The 22,999-nt window shown below is 38.0% G+C and overlaps 3 protein-coding genes across 8 annotated transcripts in view; 1 reads left to right on the plus strand and 2 right to left on the minus strand.

Moving 5' to 3' along the window:
• The window catches only part of LOC122572441 (one cut domain family member 2-like), an 84,918-nt gene extending 75,132 nt beyond the window's left edge, over positions 1-9,786 (plus strand). For 2 of the 4 annotated variants that reach the window (XM_043737392.1, XM_043737393.1), the window contains one exon: positions 468-601. Coding sequence is in view for 2 of the 4 variants with exons in the window: in XM_043737390.1 (XP_043593325.1) it covers positions 468-677 (210 nt within the window). In the remaining 2 variants the exon portion in view is untranslated. Of the gene's footprint in view, positions 1-467 lie in introns of all 4 variants that reach the window. The other 2 variants (XM_043737390.1, XM_043737391.1) reach the window with 1 other exon arrangement.
• Positions 9,787-10,100: 314 nt separating this feature from the next.
• LOC122572450 (glutaryl-CoA dehydrogenase, mitochondrial) lies at positions 10,101-13,687 on the minus strand. Its single transcript, XM_043737408.1, has 8 exons — positions 13,455-13,687; positions 13,261-13,293; positions 12,154-12,522; positions 11,730-11,859; positions 11,326-11,551; positions 10,731-10,960; positions 10,378-10,538; positions 10,101-10,278 (listed from the first exon to the last, which is right to left on the minus strand). The coding sequence occupies exons 1-8, from the start codon at positions 13,525-13,527 to the stop codon at positions 10,211-10,213; spliced, it is 1,290 nt and encodes a 429-aa protein (XP_043593343.1). The 5' UTR covers positions 13,528-13,687; the 3' UTR covers positions 10,101-10,210.
• A 156-nt stretch (positions 13,688-13,843) lies between these two features.
• Positions 13,844-18,327, minus strand: LOC122572455 (caveolin-3-like). Of its 3 annotated transcripts, none has more exons than XM_043737418.1 (3): positions 16,139-16,733; positions 15,092-15,271; positions 13,844-14,460 (listed from the first exon to the last, which is right to left on the minus strand). In XM_043737418.1, the coding sequence occupies exons 1-3, from the start codon at positions 16,292-16,294 to the stop codon at positions 14,263-14,265; spliced, it is 534 nt and encodes a 177-aa protein (XP_043593353.1). In that variant the 5' UTR covers positions 16,295-16,733; the 3' UTR covers positions 13,844-14,262. The 3 variants fall into 3 exon arrangements, with proteins under 3 accessions (XP_043593353.1, XP_043593351.1, XP_043593350.1); XM_043737416.1 differs by lacking the exon at positions 13,844-14,460 and adding an exon at positions 17,653-18,327 and having other exon boundaries at positions 14,467-15,271; positions 16,139-16,227; XM_043737415.1 differs by lacking the exon at positions 13,844-14,460 and having other exon boundaries at positions 14,467-15,271.
• Positions 18,328-22,999: the final 4,672 nt, after the last annotated feature.

Here is a 22,999-nt window from a genome sequence, read left to right on the forward strand (position 1 = left end):
CATGCAGTAATAATTGTTATTTTATCACAATATTCGTCCATTTTTAATTATTTTAAATCGCATCAATTACCGGGGTTAGTAGCGAATGGTACAATGGGTTTTTGTTACTGTAAACGTGAGGGGCAGTGACGAACCATCAGTTTTTCAGAACCATCCAAAACATCTGCTCGTAAATACACTTTACATTAATTATACTACTAGCGTGTATATCATTTGTTTTTATTGTGCAGTGAAATATTTTAATAACTCAAAATGTAATTACTGTAAAGTATGCAAAGTGAAGTAGTGGGTATAATATTTATCCGGTGGAACGAATCTCTATCTAGACCACGTTTCTCTTTGTTAGTTCTTTAATACGTTCGTAGAAACCCGTATCTTCTTAAACGTTTCCGGTTGAATAATAATAAAATTAACAAAATACATATTTCATGTCAAACTATCTGCTCACGAATACCGACGCATTTCAGGAGACCAAGAGGCCGTCGAAAGAGATGCAGGTGACAATCGCTAGACAACTGGGCCTGGAGCCGACGACGGTCGGGAACTTCTTCATGAACGCTCGACGCCGCTCCATGGACAAATGGAAGGACGAGGACCCGAAGACCGTCGCAGTTGAGGAGGGACAGCTATCACCGACGATAGGTATCGTGCAACGGGAACCAGGCGACGTTTTGTGACATACGTCCGACCACGAGGAGTACCAGGACGAGTCGCCCGAGGAAGATCTGTCCTTCTCGTAAGGGCGGCGATCTCTTAACGCGACGCGACGTTCGCGATATCACTCGAGACGCTCGACTGACCTGGAACGTCAGTTTTCAACAATCTCCGAATTGTTCGGGCCGCTCGCCTGCTAGAAGATTCGTTTCGACGACGTAGCGGGGACCGTAGGCCCGATTAGATGAATTTTCGGAAGGCGGCCCTTTGTGCCGCGCAACCTAGCTAAATACACACATGATTACGTTCGAAGAATTCGACGAATTCTCGAACGCGTAGAATGGAAAAGTATTTACATCGCAGAATCTTGTCAGACACAATGTGCGTAGAACTGTGGAATATCTAAGTCTGAGAGAGGTTGTAGATCGAGCGAAAAGCAAGGAACATAGAATGTAGGGTTTTTCTGAGAATAATTATTCGATCGATTCAATTTGTAGTAAGCGATCGATCGTTTGACTCATTGAGGACTAAGTAGTGAGGATGAAGCAGGAAAATTTCCTGACATTATTGAAAAACGTACGTAAAGTAATTCGTATATTTTTTTATTGACATACAGGAAATATAATAAAAACGTTACAAAAGCACATCATACGAACCAGAGACATAAAATCAATATCCGTCATTCAAACGTAGCAATTTTATTATGAAGTCATAAATATCTCAATCTCTTCAAAATCCACAAAATTACAGAATGTAAGTAGAAGACATAATAACGAAGAAAGTATGGATCAAACGTTTTGAAAATTCCCTTTCACAACCATAATTAAAAAAAAAAAAAGAAAACAGAATTTAATAACATAAAAATTGATCTATCGAAAAACAAATTTGCAAATATTTGCGTTAACACCACGTTGGTCTTCAATGGGTTAAACAGAATACGTATAATAGTGAAATATTTAGGTTCGAGAAATTTCAGAAACGATGAATATCGTAAGGAACGTGGAACACGGAGTTTTCGTGAGGATAATTATTCGATCGAATCGGTTCGCGATAATCGATCGCGTTTAATGTGTTCGAAGTTTCATAATCTGCTGTCGAGCAGGGCGCAATATTTTCAAGCATTTTAAGAAAAGAGGGGGGAAAAAGGCAAGCAGGTTTGAGAGCTGCTGAGGAATCGTGCACACTGGCGTCATTATCTTATAGCCAAGCTCCGGGAAGCACGGTCACTGTGATAATTTTTTAACGACAGAAACGGGTGGCAGCCTTGTTCGTGAATATTGCAGTTCAACCTCGCTACGTCCCGCGAAATGACGCATATTTCCCTCAATGTTCGAAACACCGTTTGCAACTCGATTAATTTTTCAAAATTCTATCGTTGATCCACGAAACTCTGATTGTACATTCAAGAAAGGGAAGAAGGAAAAGAAAAGAGGAAGAAATTATTGCAGAAAACCACGTTCCAGGGTGTGAAATCGAGCATCGTGGAGTCGCGTCGAAAGAAATCGTATGGATTATCGATCTTTAATGGCGAGAACGTTCTCTCCCTATTCGTTTCGCTCGAACGATTTGATTTTTGTTCGAGAATCTGATTCTCCGGGAACTTGGTGCCATAATTTGCCATATTAGAGTAAGATATCTCGATTCAGAGCATTTTCTAGTCCCACGCGTGTTGGCGTGGTCCTCGACGGATCGGCCAATTCTTTTATCTAGTCAAAATTGCAAGAAGTGAGCCTCAAGTTCTCCCGAAGAACACGTGTTCGAGGTTGTCAGCCTTCCTCGAGAATCAGAGCTGAATTCTGGCGCGTTCAACTCCTCATACCCTTGTGAAGTTTATTCCTACCTTAGCGTATTTAGATACTCGTTGTTTTTCCACTGAGGGTTGAACGCGTTAATCCCTTATGGATTAAGAAATACCTCACACAGATCGTGTTAGCATTTGTTTGATCATTTCGAAGAACCGCAGGGTGCAGGTAATTCCCCGTGGCATGTTTCATACGAGACAAAAGAAATCGCAAAGGATTTCGGAGAATATGTTCAGAAACAGTCTATAATTTATATTTAAAAAGAAGAAGAAAGAACCTTTCTAATGATCTAGGAAGACTCTCACAACGTTGTACGTCGCTGTTTTAAACCATCCTCGCAATGATAGAGAAGCTATTCTTTTCGATCTCCTCACCGACAAGAAATAAAGCTCCGTATAACCAAACCTTCTTTCTCAAAGATTCCTAAATATTTTTATTCACGAAACAGCGACGTCCGTAACCTCGAATAGTGTTCGAAAATTCTTAGAAAAACGGAGAAATGTAGAATTGAATAGAAAGGGAGAGAGAGAATCATGCGAAGGATCGATGATCAAAAAGGGTGAATCAGGACTCGTCGTGTCCTCGTTGGTCGCTAAAGGAATACACATCGAACCCATGAAATTTACCAAAACAAAAAAAAAAAAAGGACGCGAAAGAACAGCTTCGTTTCTTAATACACGCTCACATTAATCCACACCTACACACATACATATATAAACACTATAACACTGAGACACCGAAACTAATTTAATGCGAGATAAAAAAAAAAAAGGAGAAAAACAAATGTGGCATCGTGTCGAGGGTGCACGTGCCAAGTGATATATTCTACGTACGTTAAATGAACATTGTATATCAGAGTGGACGCTGTTTTGTGCGAATCGGCGAAGAAGAGGAGTAGACGGGACACGGGAGCTGATCGTTCATGAGAACTAGCGGTCTCGATATTCGACGACATGCGAAATTGCAGGGATGCGGATGAATGTGGCGCGCGCGCGCGCGCGTGCGTGTGTGAAATAGAGTGAACTACGAAGACAAGAGATAAACGAGTAAGAGAGAGAGAGAGAAAGAGAGAATGAGAGAGAAATTGAAAAATAGAGAGAAAGAGAGAGAGAGAGAGAGAGAGAAACTTTGCGTACCGCACTAGATACTGTACTGCAATTGTGCTGTGCTATTGTACATAGTAGTGAGTGGGAAAGAGCGAGAGAGACTTTCGCGATTCAGAAAGGCGGTGATGGAAGAGGAATGAAGAGGAACCAAGTTCCAGGGCGGAAGAGGCTAGTTTTCGCGTTTTCCGATTGCACGCCAGCCATTCCTCTTATTTTGCGTTTGATGGAGGTTTGGTTAACTGCGTGTGATTTCGCCATGTGATTTTGTAGGGATCCATTGCAAGAAACGTTGCATCCTTTTTGCTTCGCGAGATTTTTAAAATCCTCGAGGCAGTGGGAAATTGTATGAAAATTTATCTAATGATATTTAAGGGTTGGAAAGGAAAAGGGTAATATATTTAGTACTCTAATTAAATCGAGTGTGCAACGATTCGTCTGCAAAGATTCCACCGCGTAATAAACGATTCTGTACTAGTCTATACAACTATTTCTTGATTAACAGCGTGCGAATTGTAGCGAAATTAGAAAAAAGCGACATTTTGCCCCACGTTCTTTCGGTTCCTCGTGATCGACGTTCAATTTCTTTACCGTTTCCATAGAGAAAGCTTCGACCCTGGCCAGCATGCAACGAAACGAGGAAAAGCGAATGATAGAATGCTATAGGGATCTGGAAATAGGGTTGATCGTTAATGAGTCACCGCGTACGACGGAAAGGCGAGAGTTCTAGAAAACTAATCGTACCAAAAAAAGAAAAAATAACACAGATAAAATAAGAAGAAACGGAAGCGTGCGTCGCGGCCGTCGATTATAAGATCATATATAGTACAAAGTAAACATATATTATTGTAATAACGGTTTAATTAACTATAAGGGGAGCGTCGCTGTTTCACAAACCAACTCTGAAGAATGTTGCGCGAAATCGTGATACACGTGGAGAAACGTTTGATTCTTCGGGTTTCGATCAAGTGCTATTGTCTTTGGTAGCGTGTGCGCATCATCAGGCGTTGAAAGACCAGGATGATTGCGAAGGTTACAGTGGATAGGAGCGTCGAATTCTCATGGAAGTTTCCTCGTCCGCCACGATTTGTCGGACGTGACCACGACACCGCGATCGAAATTCTTGAGGTAGAAGAATGTTGAAAGAGAAGGTATTCGCGCGAACGATGCGTCAAAATTTATGAAATGAAACGTGATTAGATATTGTTGAATGTGAGCAGAACTGGAAATGTCGTTCGAGAGACTTGGTTCGATGCTAAGAATCCTGAATTACGAAAAATATTGATTCAACTCGTACAGTAGACAATAAGATACTATTTATAAATGCTAAGGATGAGACAGAAATTATGTAAATGATGAGGTTTTACGAAATTGAAATTATGGACTTGATTAGATGAACGAAAACAGAGGCACATTTGTAACAACTGTTACAACTGTTAATATGTATTAAAAATAAGGAAAATGTAAGAGCAGGAATTCTAAGAAATGGCAAATTCTGAAAATTTCATTTCACACCAGCAATAGTCGATTTAATAGTGAACATAAAGAACAACCATCTTTGGAAAGAAACCAGAGATCAAAGGATTACAGGAGATTAGGAATCAACTTTCTAGGCACGAATTCACAAAGAATACCTCACAAAGAAACAGCTACCAATATCGATCTTAAAGTGTCGTAAAATCCAGTATAAAACCAGAATTGTAAAGAAATGGTGTCGCATCGTTGAAAAAAAAGAACATTCGCGTAGTTCGAGAACTTGGAAATGGAGGCGATGAGGAAAGTAACCGGAAGCGGAGGAGAGGAAATCGGAATTGTAAGATTGTTGTGGCTCACTCGGGGGTGATACATGTAGGAAAATTTTAGGGATACGGATGGGGATCACGGGAAGGGGATGAAAGAAGGTGATAAGGCAACTGTCTGTACGATAAATCTGTAAATACGAGTTTAATTGCGATTATTAATTAATTGTGCTCGCGATTGCGAACGATGAACATTATTACTATTATTATTATTATTATCACGAGAATCATCATTGGCATTACCACAATCATCTTCGTCACTGTCGTTATTATTGCTATTACTATTATCATAATTATTACAATTATTTATATTACTTTCATTCCTATTATTACTATTGCGATTTTTATCACTGTAACGAGAGACAGATATAATTGATTATTAATATAAATGTATTGTAAACGCATTATTTGTTGAACAAGATGTGTGTGAAAGGGAAAGGGAAAGAGTGAGAATGAGAATGAGACTGAGAGGGATGAGAGAGAGAGGTTTCAATTAACTTAGAAAGAGAAACTATTCGACTTTCCGAACGAAGAGAGCCGACGTGTCGTTAAGAAAGAGAAGGAAGAAAAGAAAATACGTCGCGTTTAAATCAGAAAACGACTAAAAACAACGGGAAAATTCAAGAATAGAGAGTGGGCTAGTGAAGGGGTGGGTTATCGTAGGAAAATGGGATATCGATGGGGGACACACAAACGCTAAGGTTACATAGGCGCGAAATAAAATGAAGAACAACAAGTTAATAAAAAAAAAAAATACAGAACCCGCTAAACGTAAAGCAAGAATATAGTATATAATTATATATATACTATACATAAGAATATAAATATATATAAATATATAAATATAAATATGAATATAAATATAAATATAAATGAATGATATATTATATATATATAAAAATATATATATATATAAATGCCATTTTCAGGCAGCCGGGGTTAGTTAGGATCGGGGTGGGGCGGGGTTGGGCTTCGGGGAGGGATGTATAATTTAATACAGAGAAAAAAACCCTAGCAATCAAGGGGGCTCGATCGTCGATCGATCCCACGGTTTCGATCGATCGACGATTGTCGTACGCATTAAGTCGCGACAAGAGCGGGCCGCGGAACGACACACGGAGAAAGAACACAAAAGGGGGTGAGAAACAATACGAGCATGAGACGAAGATAAATGTCTGTAAATCAATGATCTATTTATGTAACGCGTTCGCGGTGCGTAATACCTCGTCTTGAATCGACGATCGACGGCGGAAACGAGTGGCAAGAAAGAAAATAAAAAAAAAAAAAAAATGGTGGAATTACATGTAAACACCGCAAACTGTAAAAGAAGAGAGAAAACCAAACGAGATCGCTGAATGACTATAACGCGGATTATAGGGGGAAGAATTACTTCGACGAGCATTAGCAACCCTTCGAACGAACGAAAGGTTTAGGGAGCGATGAAACGGAACGGGAGGCGGCGCGCATAAAGCTCGAGACGTAGGCGAATGAACATATTATATATAAATATAAATATATAAATATATAAATATATATATTAAAAGGCAGAAATAATAATAACGATAAAGAAGGGAATAAGAAAAAGAAAATGACAACCGTAGAGACTAAGAGAATCTATTTCGGGTCCGTGTGTGTATACGCGTTTTTTTATATTGCAACGACGCAAGTCGGGCGCGCGAGTTTTAAATCGATAGAAAAGAAAGGACGAAAGGGGAAAGAAAGAGGAGGAGGGAGGGAAGTTGGAGGAAGATGGAGGAGGGTGAAAGAATAGAACGAGCGTAGCCGTAAAAAGTTAGTCCTTGGACAGGGGTGGAATTGTTTTGGGGATTGACGTTGGACAAATGTTAAGTAATATATTATATTATTATATAGTACGCGTCAAGATGACGAATGGTTCAGGGAGGGGGCTGGTTTTTGCTCTTTACTCGACTAGTATTCGCTCCATCGAACGAGACTCCCTTTTTTTCTAGAATAATTTTTTTCGTTACGTTCGCTTGTGTTTATTGTTTTTTTTTTTTTTTGAAATCTGTTTAACACTGTTTTGCATGACTTTATTTATGTATTATTATTTATTGTTATTTAGATATTACTTTATGTATAACATAATTTATTACCGATCGATTATTTTACAAAAATTCAAACTATAATACTTTATCGTTATGGAATTAACGAACATATAATCTACTTCAATTAATTTCATAATCATTTCAGTCTTCATATAATACATATCCTGCAGATTAGAACGATGTCAATTGACGTACTATTTAATTATCATAAACGACGCTATACTATAAATATCGACAAAATCTAAGAAAAAGAAATCTCCTGATCACGTTAAAGGAATATCAATTCAGAGTAATATTAACAATTAGTCGATCGTATTAATCATCGCGACATCTTATCTCTAATCTCCATGAGCCAATTATAGTATGAGTAGCGAGCAAACCGGAGAGCAGAAACGTAAAATCTAGGGATGAAGTCCGAGGACCTGTGGCCGCGTTTCAAAGCCGTTCATGAACTATTTATCTGTTGATTGGAGCTGAGAATTCTGAGCGAATGGTCGGGGATAAGACACATAACCATCAGTAAAAGCGAAGAAAAAAAGAAGTCTAGGAAAGAAGGTATGAATGGGATAAAGAGAACAGGTGAACGGTTCGTACGACAATAAGGTATCGATTAGTTAATCAGAGATGAAATAATGTAAATTACAAGTGCAAAAGCAAGTATACATTATTATATTTATTATAATACGAGGGTTCATCGTGTCGGTATCCAGGTTAGGGAGGGGGACGGGGGTTTGATTCGAGAATTCGAGAAGCAGGGAATATCTTCGAAATCGTAGAACGAACGTATTCTCTTTTTCAGTGGAAAATTGAAAGGGAAAGTTTGAAAGGGCAGAAGGAAAAGAGAAAGATGAGGGAAGAATGACGCGACGGAGGAGGGGATTTTCACGGGGCGAGGCTCCTTTTTAGAGTTTTTAAACGCGAAAATGCGCTGCGCTGTGAGAAAACGTATCGCTACGTACGGTCGCGGAACGTTGGTCGAGGAGGGAAGAGAGTGGCGACCAGACGTGGAGCTGCACGATTAGAGAAATGATCGATGGGAAAGTGGAAAGATAAGGAAAAGGAGAAACGGAAGAGACGAAAGGTGTGTAGAAAGTAGCTGGAACGAGGGGATCGAGGGGTTATCGACCTCGATCCCTCGCTTTAGCGGCGTCCTTTCCTTTTTTCTTGCTGACGAAAGGACGACCGGCTGAATCGATGACCGCGGATCGATTTCGATCGCCGCGTGAACATACCAAAGGATCGTAGATTTTACGCGAGTAAAGATGAAAAAAAAACATTATTTATTGTTTACACTTATGTATTCATTAGTGAATGACACACAGACACACGTATACACGAATACACGAATACGGGATGAATGGAGAGTGAATGCGAGAGTGAGACATACGCAGAGCGTGGTTCATGAACCTAATCGAGAACAGCGGTGTGTCGTTGATTTTGCAAACAAATTTTCGAAATAACGGAAACGAATGTGTGAATAAATGAGAGAGACAAAGAGGGAGAGAGAGAGAGAGAGAGTGTGTATGTGTGTGTGTAAGAGAGAGAAAGAGAGGGAGAGAGAGAGAGAAAGAGGTAATTTGTAAATGATGGAATCGAAGTTTCCCGTAGTATCGAGTGGACCGATCCGTCGGGGAGATCGACGAGAGGCTAGTTTTTTCTTGTAAGTGACCAGTTTGTTAGCAACCGCTCGTCGATCGACCGATCCAGAGATCGAGAATCCAATGGAATCGATGCTACCGTAATTGTTAAACAAACTTACGAAAAGTTCGATCTTTTCATTTGCTATTGATTAAATATAGGAAAGATAGACGAAAGAAATAGCAGACAACGCGAAAGAGGGGGGAGGGGGAATGGAGATCGAACGATCGAGCGGGAAATTCGATTGCAGCATGCGAAATCGTGTAACTATGTAATAGAGACACACAAGTTCTGGCGGGTCGGAGGGCGATTGTAAACTACTGTAAACTACGATGTTACTAAGTTTTACCAAGAGCTTATTGTAGTCGAGAACCATTTAAAGAGAAAAAGAGAAAAGTACCGTACACACAGTGATACAGGGACATAAGTACACGCATACACAGACATAGAAGGATGGGAAAAAATGGAGGAAAGAGGTAAAAAAAACCATATATCGAGGCGAGAGTCAAACCAATCCAAACCAAACCAAATAAACCAAAACAAACAAGATAAAGATAAAAAATACAAAAAAAAAAATAAAAAAAATGGTAATTGAGTGTAGCACGAAAAAGAAACTTCTTTACACTTTTGCACGAGACGTGTGTTGTACTTAAATTAATTATCATTGACATATGTAATTAACGTTTTATTACTTAGCAATTAAACTTAATTTATTTATGATTAATCGGAGTCGCTTGTGTTGTGGCACGCCCTTGTTGAACAACCGATCTTTAGGTGAAGCTCGTTTGTTGTTTTACGCTCCCTTTTGACTATCGAACAGAAGAACGAGGAGGATGAATAATGTGCAATTCGATAGCGTCGAAATAAAAATTAAGAGAAACCTAAAACCAAACTTCACTAAAACAATTCGAATCATCTTCGATCTTTTAAGTTCTTCTTACTAACTCAATCGTCCTCTGTTTCGTTTAATTTTCTTTCTCTTCTTTTAATAATCCTTTTTGTCCTTGTTCTTTTAGCAAATTTTATTTAAAAAAATTGTTATTAAAACATTAAATATGTAATTTGTGTAAAAAGAGTGTAATTATATAATGAATGAACATTTTTTTGGTTGATTCACTGTTCTGGATTCACTGTTCTGGATTCACTGTTCACGCAGAGAAGGCTTGTATACCAGTAATAGCTTTGCCAAGTATCAAAGCATGGATATCGTTCGTACCTGCGACAAACGGTATTAAACAATAGTCTTTTATCCCTTGTCAAAGGATGTAATATTATACAAATATTACTTTCAAATAGTCCTCTCTCCTTTACATACCTTCGTAGGTAATAACGCTTTCTAAATTTATTACATGTCTAATAACATGATACTCGTCCGATATTCCATTGCCACCTAATATCTCTCTGGCAACTCTCGCGATTTCCAGGGACTTCGCAGCAGAATTCTTCTTTATCATAGAGATCATTTCCGGTGTCGCTCTAGCATACATAATTATATTTATAAAAATATAGTCAAGCGATCTAACGCTAATTAGTTGACAGACTTCTTCACTTTTCTTCTGAACTAATAATTTATTCATTAATTATGTATCAGCGACCTGATCCGCACTCTACCAATTGACGTTCAGAACTTGCACCCTATTTGATGAAAAATTATCACACAGCCCTTACTTGCCCTCGTCCTTCAACCTGCCCACCCTCAGGCAAGCCTGAAGACTGAACGCAATGTCGCACATCATGTCGGCCAGTTTTTTTTGCACTAATTGGTTGGCAGCTAGCGGCCTGTTAAATTGCTTCCTTTCCAGAGTATACGATCTGACGGTGTTCAAGCAGGTTTCAGCAGCACCCAAAGCTCCCCACCCGATTCCGTATCGAGCATTGTTCAGACAAACGAACGGTCCCTATATGAATATTTCTTCATAAGTGATGTCTACGTCTTAAGTCGATTTCTTTTTACCCTATATAATATCAAAATAGAGATAGCCTCTACCTTTGCTTGACGAGCTTAACATATTTTTCTCGTTTCTAGCACTTTACATTCTTCTATATAAGAATTAAACTTAATGACTCAATCCAAACTGATTCAGTCGATATTTCGAAAACTACCGAGATAAATTCAATCATTGACACAGTAATTTATACTGTAGGTTCTCTATTTTATCTTTCATATTCATTGTGGTATGTTCATTTGTGTATCACTAGCGATGCATATGTATTATGAAAGTGTAAATTCTTCTTTACTGATATCTTCTTCTGTCAGACCTACTTTGAGACCCTGGGCATTTGGAAGTAGATTCTCTGCAGGCACCTCCAGGTTGTCCATCAGGATCATACCAGTGACGGAGGCTCTTAACGAGAATTTGCCTTCGATTTTTGGAGTGGACAGTCGGCCCTTGTCGTTGCCCTTCCTCTCGACGATGAACCCCCTAATGACACCATCTTCGCATTTGGCCCAGATGATTAGTATATCGGCGATCGGAGAGTTTGTGATCCTAAATTTAATGAAATTAATTAAGAAGAATACTTCTAAAAGTTTGGAAGTTGGTTTTCTGGCAAACAGCACCTCCCTTGTATCGCAATAAAATTTATTAACTTTGTTTTTGAAAAGCAACTGAAAACATATGGAAATTCAGTTCTAGATTATTCTGCGAACAATTGACCAAGACTGACCATGTTTTACTTCCACTGAGTTTATAGACCTTCCTATCGGAATCATACGTTGCCTTGGTCTCCATGGAGCCTGGATCGCTACCATGATTGGGCTCGGTTAACCCGAAACAACCGATGAATTCACCAGACACTGAAAGTAATCAGCAAACTCGGCTATTTCATTGGAAAAGACACTTCCGTTTACGGTACTTCAATAATCATAGATACTCTTCTCGATCATAGAAACGATTCTACAAAGAGTCGCTTAACATAGACAATCAAGAAACGAAAGATTTTTAACATCCTCGCATTCTCAGCGGCATCCATCATTATTCCTATGAGACATTGTTTCCATTCAAAATCCACAAAGCAGCAGTTTTCATCATTCACATCGCTCATTTTCATACTTAATCCTAATTTTTTTATTCCTTAATCTCAAACGTACCCAATTTTGGCAAAAACCGTTGCTTCTGCGCCTCATCCCCATGCTCATAAATAGCGCCAGCAACTAAAGAAGATTGTACCGACAGAGCAGATCTATATCCGCTATCCACAGCCTCGACTTCCCTTGCTAAGAGACCATAGGCTACGGAGGAAACGCCAGCAGCGCCGTACCCTTTCATAGTACAGCCCAGTGCGCCCAATTCACCCATTTCCCTTATGATCTCTTTGTGAAAGATTTCCTTGCGATTTGCCTCGAGTACACGAGGCAATAGTTTTTCACGGCAATAAGATCGAAACTGATCTCTCACCAGAATCTCATCCTGCGTGAGCTGAGATTCGAGATCGAATGGATCTTGCCAATTGAAAGTGGCTGTTCCGTTTTATGAAATAGGAAATAGTAATGAAAATTAATCGCTTGAATCATTTACAATTTCAAATTATTATATAAGATAGTAAATTTGTCGATAGATTAAGAGCATTAACTCTTTTATTTACAAATCTAACATTTTATCCCATTTGGATAAACAATGTTTTGGATTTCTTAAAGTTTTATATACGTGGAATATCGTATCAAATATGTCCGACAAAATTTGAATTTTTGATGAAGTTTTAATGAGCAGCAACTTTGACAGAAAAATGTTTTACGTTTTTACATTTTCTTCGACACTGTCTTCAGACCTGTCTGCAACGAATTTTCGAAATTTTGATCGAATATTTTGCATAATGTATTTTGCAATGTAGCATAGGTGTTTTTTGATGACTTAATCAATAAAAGATATTCTACATTTTATTGAAGATTCTAGTTTATGAATTAAAAGATGTTCTTTTTTTATTGTGAGCTTCTTGTTAGAATATGAATGCGAGTTATTGTTTCTATTTTCAGAATAGATAAAGAATAATGTATTTTCTTATGTTTAGTAGATATTTTTTTCCGTATTCAAATGTATATGTACATATTTCCGTCGGACAATATGATATCTCTATTTTCGACGCGTGCTGCCACCTGGTAACTAACTACGAAATTTCCAGACTGCAAAGGCGATCGACGAGACACGAATAAAAGTAAAAACAAAGTGAAAATGGCAAAATAATAAAAAAGAAGACTTACGCTTTCCTTTGACTGCAAACGACACTGAAATCTCTGATAAGTTGAATCGTTTATTAAGAATAATAACAGTAAACAACACAAACGATATACGTGATAAAGAATAGAACGTTTCCATTGAAGAAAAAATTGTAGATAATTATTTTCCCTCACTGTCACTGGCGTAATTGTACTTGCATAAAATAAAGAAAGGATACGTCTCGAAGGAGTTGTACAAGAAAATCGACAGCATCTCGATAAAAATAAAAAGCTTCGCGTGAAGCCTGCCATATTCCTAGTCGACTCAGAGAAAACTAACTTGTTTACCTCAGCGAGTAGCTTGAACTAACAAGCTTATCTCTGACATTAACTCGACCTTACTTAAAGATACCAAATTAATCACACTCATCCTTCGCTTTTGTTCATTCTGTTAAATTTTTTATCGAAACGTTGTTTATTAATATAAAATAACAATAACAAGCTGATTTGTAATCTTGATAATATGATTAGTAAGAATGACCACCGCTGTTTGGCGGGAAATTTAAATTTAAAATCGGCGTAACCGTGAAAATTTCTCAATACGAATTTTAAAGTTTTGAAAAAATGTGATTTTATTATTTATAATCGACAACGAACAGTTTTTCGTACAGATTAAAAAGAAATTCGGTTCTGAATTGGCTAAACGATTGATTTTATTGTTGATTGATTGATTGACTTCCAACAGGTGTTCCTCATAGAGTATATTTTATTTATAAAACTTTATAACAATAGATATATAGATCTAATGATCAAATATTAACGAGAATCGCGCTACTGACAATTCTACACCGTAAACAATTAAAACTGCGATCACGAAGTGGAAACATGAGAAACGATTGCAGGTTGGAAAACAAAGAAGGGACTGACGGAGAACGTTAAGAGAAGCGATTTGTTTTGTAGAATGTTTTATCCTGATTGTTGCTGATTGATTTAAAAGGCACTTCGATGATTTGCGAATGCAAAATTTTATCGTTTTATGATCCGATTTTATACAACGAGAATATCGTCTTTTTGTGCTGAACCATCCGGTAACTTCTGATTATACACCCGAATATTGTGAAACAGATAGCCTAGGGATTCCATAACTGGTTTCACGATGGCGTGTGTCACAGCACTGAGAAAATTCCTCGTCGCCGCGCAGCTGATCTTCCAAACGCGGAGGCATGGCGCCAGACACCATATATGCTAAAAATTTCCTTCTATTAATCTCTTTTCTTGCAACTAAATGTTATTTCTATAATTTAGTGGCAAATTGTTAGTGACAAGCGGGCAATAATACAAATTATCAAAATATATACTCCCGTTCATAAGCATTAGGATACTTACGAAAAATAAGATATGTACGTCTAAAACGTTGTTAAAAACACCATTAAAATCTTATTTATCCTTTGCACTCGGGACACATTCCAATATCTCTACCCATTAACTGAGAAATTAAAAACCGAATTGTGCAAAGAAATTTTCGATTGCCTTGTACATTTATTGTGATTACAAAATAATAGTTTTCATGATCCGTACATCAATGTATTGATATATTAAGTGTTGTATAAACGTGTGCTTGAAAGAAAAAAAAGAATGAAGTTTCCAAGAAAAGGAACTTCCAAGAAATATTTATACAAAATAATATAGAAAGAAAGAAATTCTTCCACTGAAAATCGATAGTAAAGCGACGACCTACATTTCCAATAGGCTGAGAAACAAAAATAATCGTAAGCATCGCGATAATGTTCGTATAATGGTAGTATTGTGTAGAGAGGGTAAGAACGGTGGGTAGCACTGATCGATCAGAAAATAGAGAAAAAGGTCGACGACTCACCTGAAACGCGAGGCAGGCAAACGTAAAACCGAAGCAAAGGGCGAGTAAAGGAGATACGAGGACCGAGAGGAACACGTAACAGCAGCTTCTGGACAACCGGAAACAGTGACCGCTTAGACGCCACGCGCACTCCGGACTGCGTATTCCTTCCGGTTCCCCGATCACATCATCCCACATCACCTGTATTATAACAATGATCGTCACAATTAATGTTTTCTTAACGACATGTATTCCAAATTTTAAGCTAGAATTTCATTTTACTGTTTTTCTGGCTCTTTCACTTTTCCCTGCTTTTTACCGCTTCGTTCATTTAGAATTCGTTGAACGATATTTTTAAAAGTTCTAGAGTAAGTCGAGATGTTCTACAAACTACGACAAGCAGCTTTTTTTAAATGCCAAGGTTACTGTATCTATACGTACTTTCCCGTACTCAAGTTCGCGTGTTTAATTCGTAATCACGACACTTATCTCGATAAAAAAAACGTATTCTTTTCATAAATAAATTATCAGATCTTTCTATCTTTCTACTCTTTCGATTCCCCAATACGACACTCATAAATAAACTAACCTTTTAACCCTAAAACTTAAAACACCCTAAGAAGAGCAATTACAGTCCGTTTATTTTAACTTATTCGAAAATAAATAGTTTATATGACTGGAGTTCATATGATAGGAGTTCATCAATTTTCTCTACTGTTTGCTAGCTTTTGTTCGCATAATAAGCCCAAATTTATATGCGAGAAAAATTTGTAATGAAACATTTATAATTTGATCTTTATAGCTATGTCGGGCATCTTTATGAGTATAAAAACTATTTAAATATTTAGTAGGCAAAAAAGTGTCTATTTAAAATCTATTTCTCTAGTAAATAAAATGCTGACAATTTATTTGTAAATATCACTAGTAAATAAGAAACAAAAATTTTGAATAAAAATGTAAAAATTTCTTCCAGTGTTTTATTCCCCAATCCTTCTCCCACAGAACCAATGTAAATATCATGATAAGAATAAAAGAAGCACAATAAATGATGTTTTATCGACAACGTACCTGAAGGTGTTTGTTCAAGCTGTTGGGGTCCCGGTCCTCCAGCTCGGTATTGCTATCGTCCTCGTTGGAGGACTCTGCCTTCTCCATCCCTGGAAAGTGGAAATTGCGACACGTTGGCAGGGAACACTTGAACACGCGCCTGAATCTCGCTAGCATCTTGTCTATTGCAAGTCTGTTTCAGGATTCGTGAGTTCAGGATCAACGTTGCCTTCACGCGGTGTTCCAGGTTGCTGGTCGAATAGTCGTGGTGAAGTGCGTCGCCATCGCGAAAACACTACGCGCCATCGCGGAAAACCACCGTCCAGCCGATCCATAAGACGCCATTGATCTACCGCGCGTTAAATAATACACGGTGCCTCCAGAGACGGAGAGTCAATGCCAGGATCGTCGGTCTTGAGCACACTCGAGGGACTTGTTGCGGCCTCGACACGATCCCTCGAGAATGTGCACGTTTAGGATGGACGTTACGGGTCGGCATGAGTTTCGTGAACGTCATAATATCTACTCTACTGCGACCCGGTACGTTTACGCGACTCGATAATTTACCACATTCCTAACGTTTCCCACTTTCCTAAACAGGGGTGGCGCGGTTGGAGCGGGTTGGCTCGAGGAAGTTGACAGTAAAAGGTTCTCAGGAAAGTTTCCACGATAGGAGTTGTGACTATTGACATTCTCTGAGTGATTCTGCGAAAACCAGCAGCAATTGGAAATTGATCAAATTTTCAAGAATAATAAACAGCATAAGCCTGTATGGCCAGAATGTTTTAATAACATGTATGCTAAGCATATATATCTTTTACATTTATCGGCTCGTAAAAACATACGTTAGGTACAAATACTTTTATATTCTTCAGGACATATTAATAGCAGTTAGGGTTCCTAAAAACAGTATTTTTAAGGAAATTTCGATACCAAAGTTCAGTTCAATTTCGATTCAGTTCAAAGCAATGTTTTTATAAAAACGATAGTTTGGACTTTAGGGTACCTTCAAGACGTAAAGGGTAAACGATTTCAACTTTTGCATACTATGAATTGGAAACTAATACAAACTACGAAGAATTTTTAATGAAATACAGGGGTAACGAAAAGTCATTCGTAACTATCGATCGATAACTTCCGATTGTCACGAAGATCGCCGCAAACTATTAATTATGCAGCGAGCTTCTGATTCCGTGTATTGAACACCTGCTCGTTCGTTTCTTTCCATTTAACCTACATTGTGATTCGTAACTTTGTTTCCCACCCTTAAATCGACATTTCTGAATGATGGAAAGATATAGTACTATGTAAATTAAATATTCTCGCCATGTTATGTCCAATCAAGAATATTTACCAGCTTTAATTAACATTTGGAGGATATAAACTTCAAGCTAAATAACCAATATATTAATATTAATATTAATTCACCAATCGTTTGCATTAACAATTGTAATAATTATTCCTAACTTCTTTTTCATCGCAACAGTTCGTTGGTTCGGTATACTTGGTTGAAAGTGGGCGGATGTATTACTCACTGGACTCCCCGTTTGCAACTCGTGATCCCCTTATCTTGTTTGATTGTCTTTTCCAGCAGGTTCACCAGACTGCAACTCTCCCTCTTTTTCGTTCACACCGCTGTCTTGCTCCTCACGATCGTGCAGGTGCGAGGATAATCCGCGATCTAGCGGCCGGACAACGGTCAGCGCGGCTGCGCCAGCCGCTTCAACCCTCTCCGCGTCGCGCGACGCATCGTGCAACCACCCCGACGAAACGAAAGTGAATGGCCCGTAGCGTGTACGATCAAAACGCGACACCGCGTTCGATAATAGCGACTATTGGGGAAGAAATGTCCAGCGTATAATTATTCAAGATCGATTACTTGGATTCTTGTTTCTTTTTTTTTTTTTTATAATAATGGATGTTGTCATTTTGAGTATTTTCAATGGCATTTTTTCTTCACGACGCATACCGAGATATTTGCATCGATATGTCGGAAAGAATTATTTTTGTACGAAAATCATATTGAATTGAAGTGAATTTTTATTTTGGTGCAGGATAAACAGACGAGATAACTACCTAATAAAAGAATGTAGCTATATTTTGAAATCATTAATTTTGTATACACCATTGTATACCATATATCCTTGAAGATAATTTTTATGTTTCACTAGATTGTGTAACAAATTCATTCGCATATAATCCATTTCATAATCCACTTCCAATCAGCAACGCATATCTTCTTTTATTTTATTATCCTTTGCTTAAGAGAAAGATTGCAAGGGAAATGTAAAAGTTACAAATTGCGAATATATATTTGTTACTGTGTGTTGTATATACATATCATAGTTGTTTCGATTTCATTTCCTATTTCTTTCTTTTCCTTTTTATTGGCTGTATTGATTTTTAAAGATTGCTACATGTGAAGCACCTGTGGATTGAAACAATAAATACTTACGTGGACTATCATTGACATCGAAACGTATGTTCTCATACACGCGACATACATGTTCTCATATTCCAAGAAAGATTTTTTGGCAGCACTTAAGTCCTTCTTTCTAAAAATGTTTTCAGTTCCGTTGATTCATTAGCGGGTAAAACGTGTTACGTACATCGATTACGATAATTCTTCTGTACAGTTATGTAATATTGATAAAAAATGTAATTCTCGCCGAGCATGTTTGTCGCTCTCAGAGATAAAACCTTATATAAATAATGTTGCTTAATAATGATACAAGTTCTTCGATAAGAAAACGAAATGTTACCGCATCGAAGGGAGTCCCGTATACGTCGACAGATGGAGCAAGAATGAACTCAAGAATAAACTTACCGATCGTGTAAACACTCTAATCTACGAATAATGCAAGTAGGAATAATGCAAATGAGCTTGCTCCATTCTGAGTTCTGTCTTTCACCTTTGTTATCGACTAACACCTACACTTTCTTAATCCCAAACGAACAATTTTTGTGGTTAAAAATTCCTTGAATTTTTCGTAAAATGGAAATTTCATCGGCTCCGGGTTAAATGAAATTTAATCCTGAAGTACGCATCTTCATTTCGACGATGGAATATCTCGTGTAATTGCGTACCACCGGACTTGTAAAATATTTTATAAAATATCATGCAACTGAAATTAAGTTGAGTTTAATTCTAGAACACAGATTCTGCAGGTGGGCCGAACTTTCCGAAGAGACTGATTGAAAGAAGGAAAATAAATCGTCTGGGTGGCGAAGATCCGAAAGAAGCGACAACGACGCGAGGGACGTGGTAGAAACGAAAGGAATGAGGACGATGATGGAAGAGAAGGAACGACAGGGAACGAATGAAAAGAGCGACCGGATGCATGAGCGTCTGCCGGAGATAAAGATAGCTCGCGTTTTCTTGTTGCACCGCCCGTCTCATAAACGTCATCTTCCTATTACCGAGTTCCACGTAAACGCATAAGAAAGTCCTTTGATGCTCAGCCACTTCTCAAAGGACTCCGTTCACCAGGAATCCAGCATGGATTCGGTTCGGTTCGAACCGAAAAATCCTCAGGCGAAAAACAGTTCTCGTTAATCGGACTCTGACGGGATCATTCAATCGACCGTGAAAGCGTCTTCGTTGGTTTTGGGAAATTCTACTTCCCCGAACACCAATGAGTCTCGGATTGTGAACACGTTAACGAAGATGTAAATGGGCGGATTGCCGTGCTCGTGAAACGAAGGATAAAGTTGAAATTAAAGTTGAATGTCGTTTGATACATTCGCCGTTATTAACGTACGTGTTGCATTATCCAAAACTACAAGTATTTTTATAATATAAAGTCATTTTTATTTCTATTCCTATGCATCGTATCACGATTAATTGCACGACAATTTTTGAGTTAACGAGTATATATTCTTCCTGTTGACAGAACCAGCGTTGATTCGTATACCGAAAACGCTTTTAGTTTCGAGAATATTAACGACGAAGTTAACTCATGAAATTCACTTTTTTCGTTTGTATACTTCTCATACTTTATACTTATTCTTCGTTACTGGAACCTTCATTTTCATATGCTTGCGTCTTCGTTATTGCTACAGTTTTCCTTCTTAATGTCTGGACGCTGACCTTTTCATCCTTGGAATTCATTATTTACTGTGCTTACGTTATTTGTATCGCCGAAACTCTTCTCATTGCTCGAATAGTCGAGTCGAAAATTTATTTGTTGCCCTTGCATGCAATTCAGTTTAATACTACATCAAAATGGAAGAAGTAAGCAGTTGGATCGAACGAAAGAGGACAGTTCTACGAATGAGTGTCCTCGCCCTCTACGCTGCCCCCACTTGTTCCGGACACTTTGCGGAATGCCGGCCTGGAATGTCCATTATAATGGCACGCGACGTCCATTCATACATACATCCGTGGCTGTCATTCGCAGAGACGCGATCGCTTTGTCTCGCGTTTTGACGTCCGCGCCGCGTGACAGATTGAAGATCGATGCGACAATGGCCCGATATTTCCATTATCCGTTAACCTGTCCTAGCTAATTCCATTGTACCTGTTCACCGGCGACAGAGTGTACTGCCACACGCTTTCGTTCTCTGTTCACCATCGGGAAACGAAATCGTTCACAATCGGCCGGAGACTCATGGGGATTCTCGATGCTTAGTGACATCGAGTTTCTCCATTTAGTATCGCGTTTCTCTTTGAAAGGCGAATGAAACGCTGGTCCAAGTATTAGATAACATATGAAGATCACAGCAGAATGGATAAGCACATTTCTGTTGATTTGCCACTTTGACTTTTAAAGTTTCATCCCTTGTTAGAAGGCGTAACTTTTCTGGCAACGTTAATTTTACGAGCGTTCATAATAAATATAGTGGCGTGCGAATACTTTTTATAGCCATCGTGTGTAGGGAAATCGATCTTTTAAAAGTTCTACACTGTAGACTCTTGAATATCTTAATGCCTCCACGCTTGGTTAGGAAATTGGAACGAGAGCAAGAGTGAACAACGTGCTGGTAAATGAAAGCAACGACAGGCAAAATGTCACACGAAGACGGATCGGTTCCCTTTCACATCGAATTCATTCTCAGAGGTAAAGTTTTATGTAAATCTGGTTGCCGGTTATTGTAGCAAGTTAAGAAACTGACTCAGGGCGTATTCCCAAATCAGCATATGCTCGAGTGCGGCTCGAAACCGGAAAAGGTTTTTAAAGATACGAGTTTGCGGGATATTCTCCTGATCCCCTTTTGGTCCCGTACTTTCTTACGTCATCCTCGAGGCTGAGTCACGTCATTCCCCTCATCCATAAACTTCTAACACCCTCGTTCACGCGCCTTAAGGAGGTCGAGTCACCCCTCGGCTATCCCACTAAAGTACACCTCAACTTTGTTTCCCATTTCCATGTGTATGTGACTATTCCTAGCGGAATTATCGAACTTTGCGCCTTGTTTGTTTAACTATTTAGCAGAGATTAGAGCACCAGAAACCTTAGAGGTTTCATTATGGATATTGTTACGGACTTTATACAAAATATAGTATTCGTTATAATATTTAATACATAAAACAATTGACTATCTAGGTTCTATTTTTTATATTACATTGAGAAAAATATAAGTTTGCATAAATTTGTATATCCAATCTATCGTATAATCGTTATAATAGTTCCCGCAGGTTGCACATAATAAGTTTCTGTTCGAAAATTGAGTAGAATTGTCACAATGTGATATACACCATAACTCGGTACCATATCGTGTTTTCAGTATCATAAACCGAGTGGAGCAAGGCCAGACCGGTTATCGATAGAAACGAAGAAATTAACGTGACGGTGCAGTGGTCGCCCTTTCAGCTCCTCTAGCCGCGTATAAAGCGTGTAATTCAAGATTTCCCAGGGATCGGTTCGGTAACGAGCGCGATCGGATCAGAATTGCGTCATTGTTCGCTTGCATAGCTAAGTACAAGCACGTTTTCCACATGACCGGGACTTTTGCACTAACTGTACCGATCTTCGATCATTTCACCTTACGTGATAACTTACGTCGATCGACGATTGATATCTAATTGCAATGAACTTCGAGGAGAAACATTTGAAAATTTCCAAAAGGTCAAACAGAGAGTTTGATTAATTTTAAAAATGCAGATAACCTTCGTATGGCGCAGACATTACACGCAATAGTTCACGCGTAAATCATTTTTTAATCCATTATTACTTTCATTATTGTATTCTTCTTTTCATTTAAATATTTAATCGAAAGCAAATATCGGATGTGTTTGAAATTTGAATATACCGTGAATGTATTGCCTAGATATATATATATATATATATATATATATATATATATATATATATAAAAAGTACATGGCTTGAGTAAGGTGAGAATTGTGTACATAAGAATCGAAACAGTTTGTAACGGAAATCATTCGAGTGTCGGAATAGAAAGAAAGAGTATCATTACCGCTTATTGATTTGCCTTATTTCAGTTCTGACACGTATTACAATTATAATATACTAGATAATATACTATATATAATATACTATAGAATAATAACAATATATAAAATAATAATAATAAATAATAAATAAATAAACATAGTAAGTGGGTGTTTGTGATAATATTTTAAGGTCCTAATTCGACGTCGGATTTAATTATTATCGGTTTTACAACTTCATTAACATAATAAATATAAAATGAGGTGAGAGATGTTCAATAAATAATATAAATCCTAACTTTTTGTTGTCCGTATTCATTTTTACGTTATAATCGTATTGTACTCTTGTACAATTCTGACCATAAATCTTAGAATAGCCGCTGATATTTAGTACAATGTAACGCTTCCTGCTTCTTTTATTTTGTACTTAATCTATTATAAATCACATCTAAATAATTCCATCCGCATTTCTAGAGCTCTCTTATGGT

The sequence above is a fragment of the Bombus pyrosoma genome, linkage group LG11 (assembly GCF_014825855.1).
Source record: "Bombus pyrosoma isolate SC7728 linkage group LG11, ASM1482585v1, whole genome shotgun sequence".
NCBI lineage: Eukaryota > Metazoa > Arthropoda > Insecta > Hymenoptera > Apidae > Bombus > Bombus pyrosoma.

Excerpts from the sequence above, each read along its gene's own strand:
- LOC122572455 (XM_043737415.1), bottom strand. The coding sequence starts at position 16,294 with ATGCTAGCGAGATTCAGGCGCGTGTTCAAGTGTTCCCTGCCAACGTGT. Across the intron at positions 15,272-16,138 it reads GCTTGAACAAACACCTTCAG|GTGATGTGGGATGATGTGAT; the intron begins GTACGTTGTCGA and ends GTTATAATACAG.
- LOC122572450 (XM_043737408.1), bottom strand. The coding sequence starts at position 13,527 with ATGGCAGGCTTCACGCGAAGCTTTTTATTTTTATCGAGATGCTGTCGA. Across the intron at positions 13,294-13,454 it reads TTGTACAACTCCTTCGAGAC|AGATTTCAGTGTCGTTTGCA; the intron begins GTATCCTTTCTT and ends TCAACTTATCAG. Across the intron at positions 11,552-11,729 it reads CTCAGTGGAAGTAAAACATG|GATCACAAACTCTCCGATCG; the intron begins GTCAGTCTTGGT and ends CATTAAATTTAG.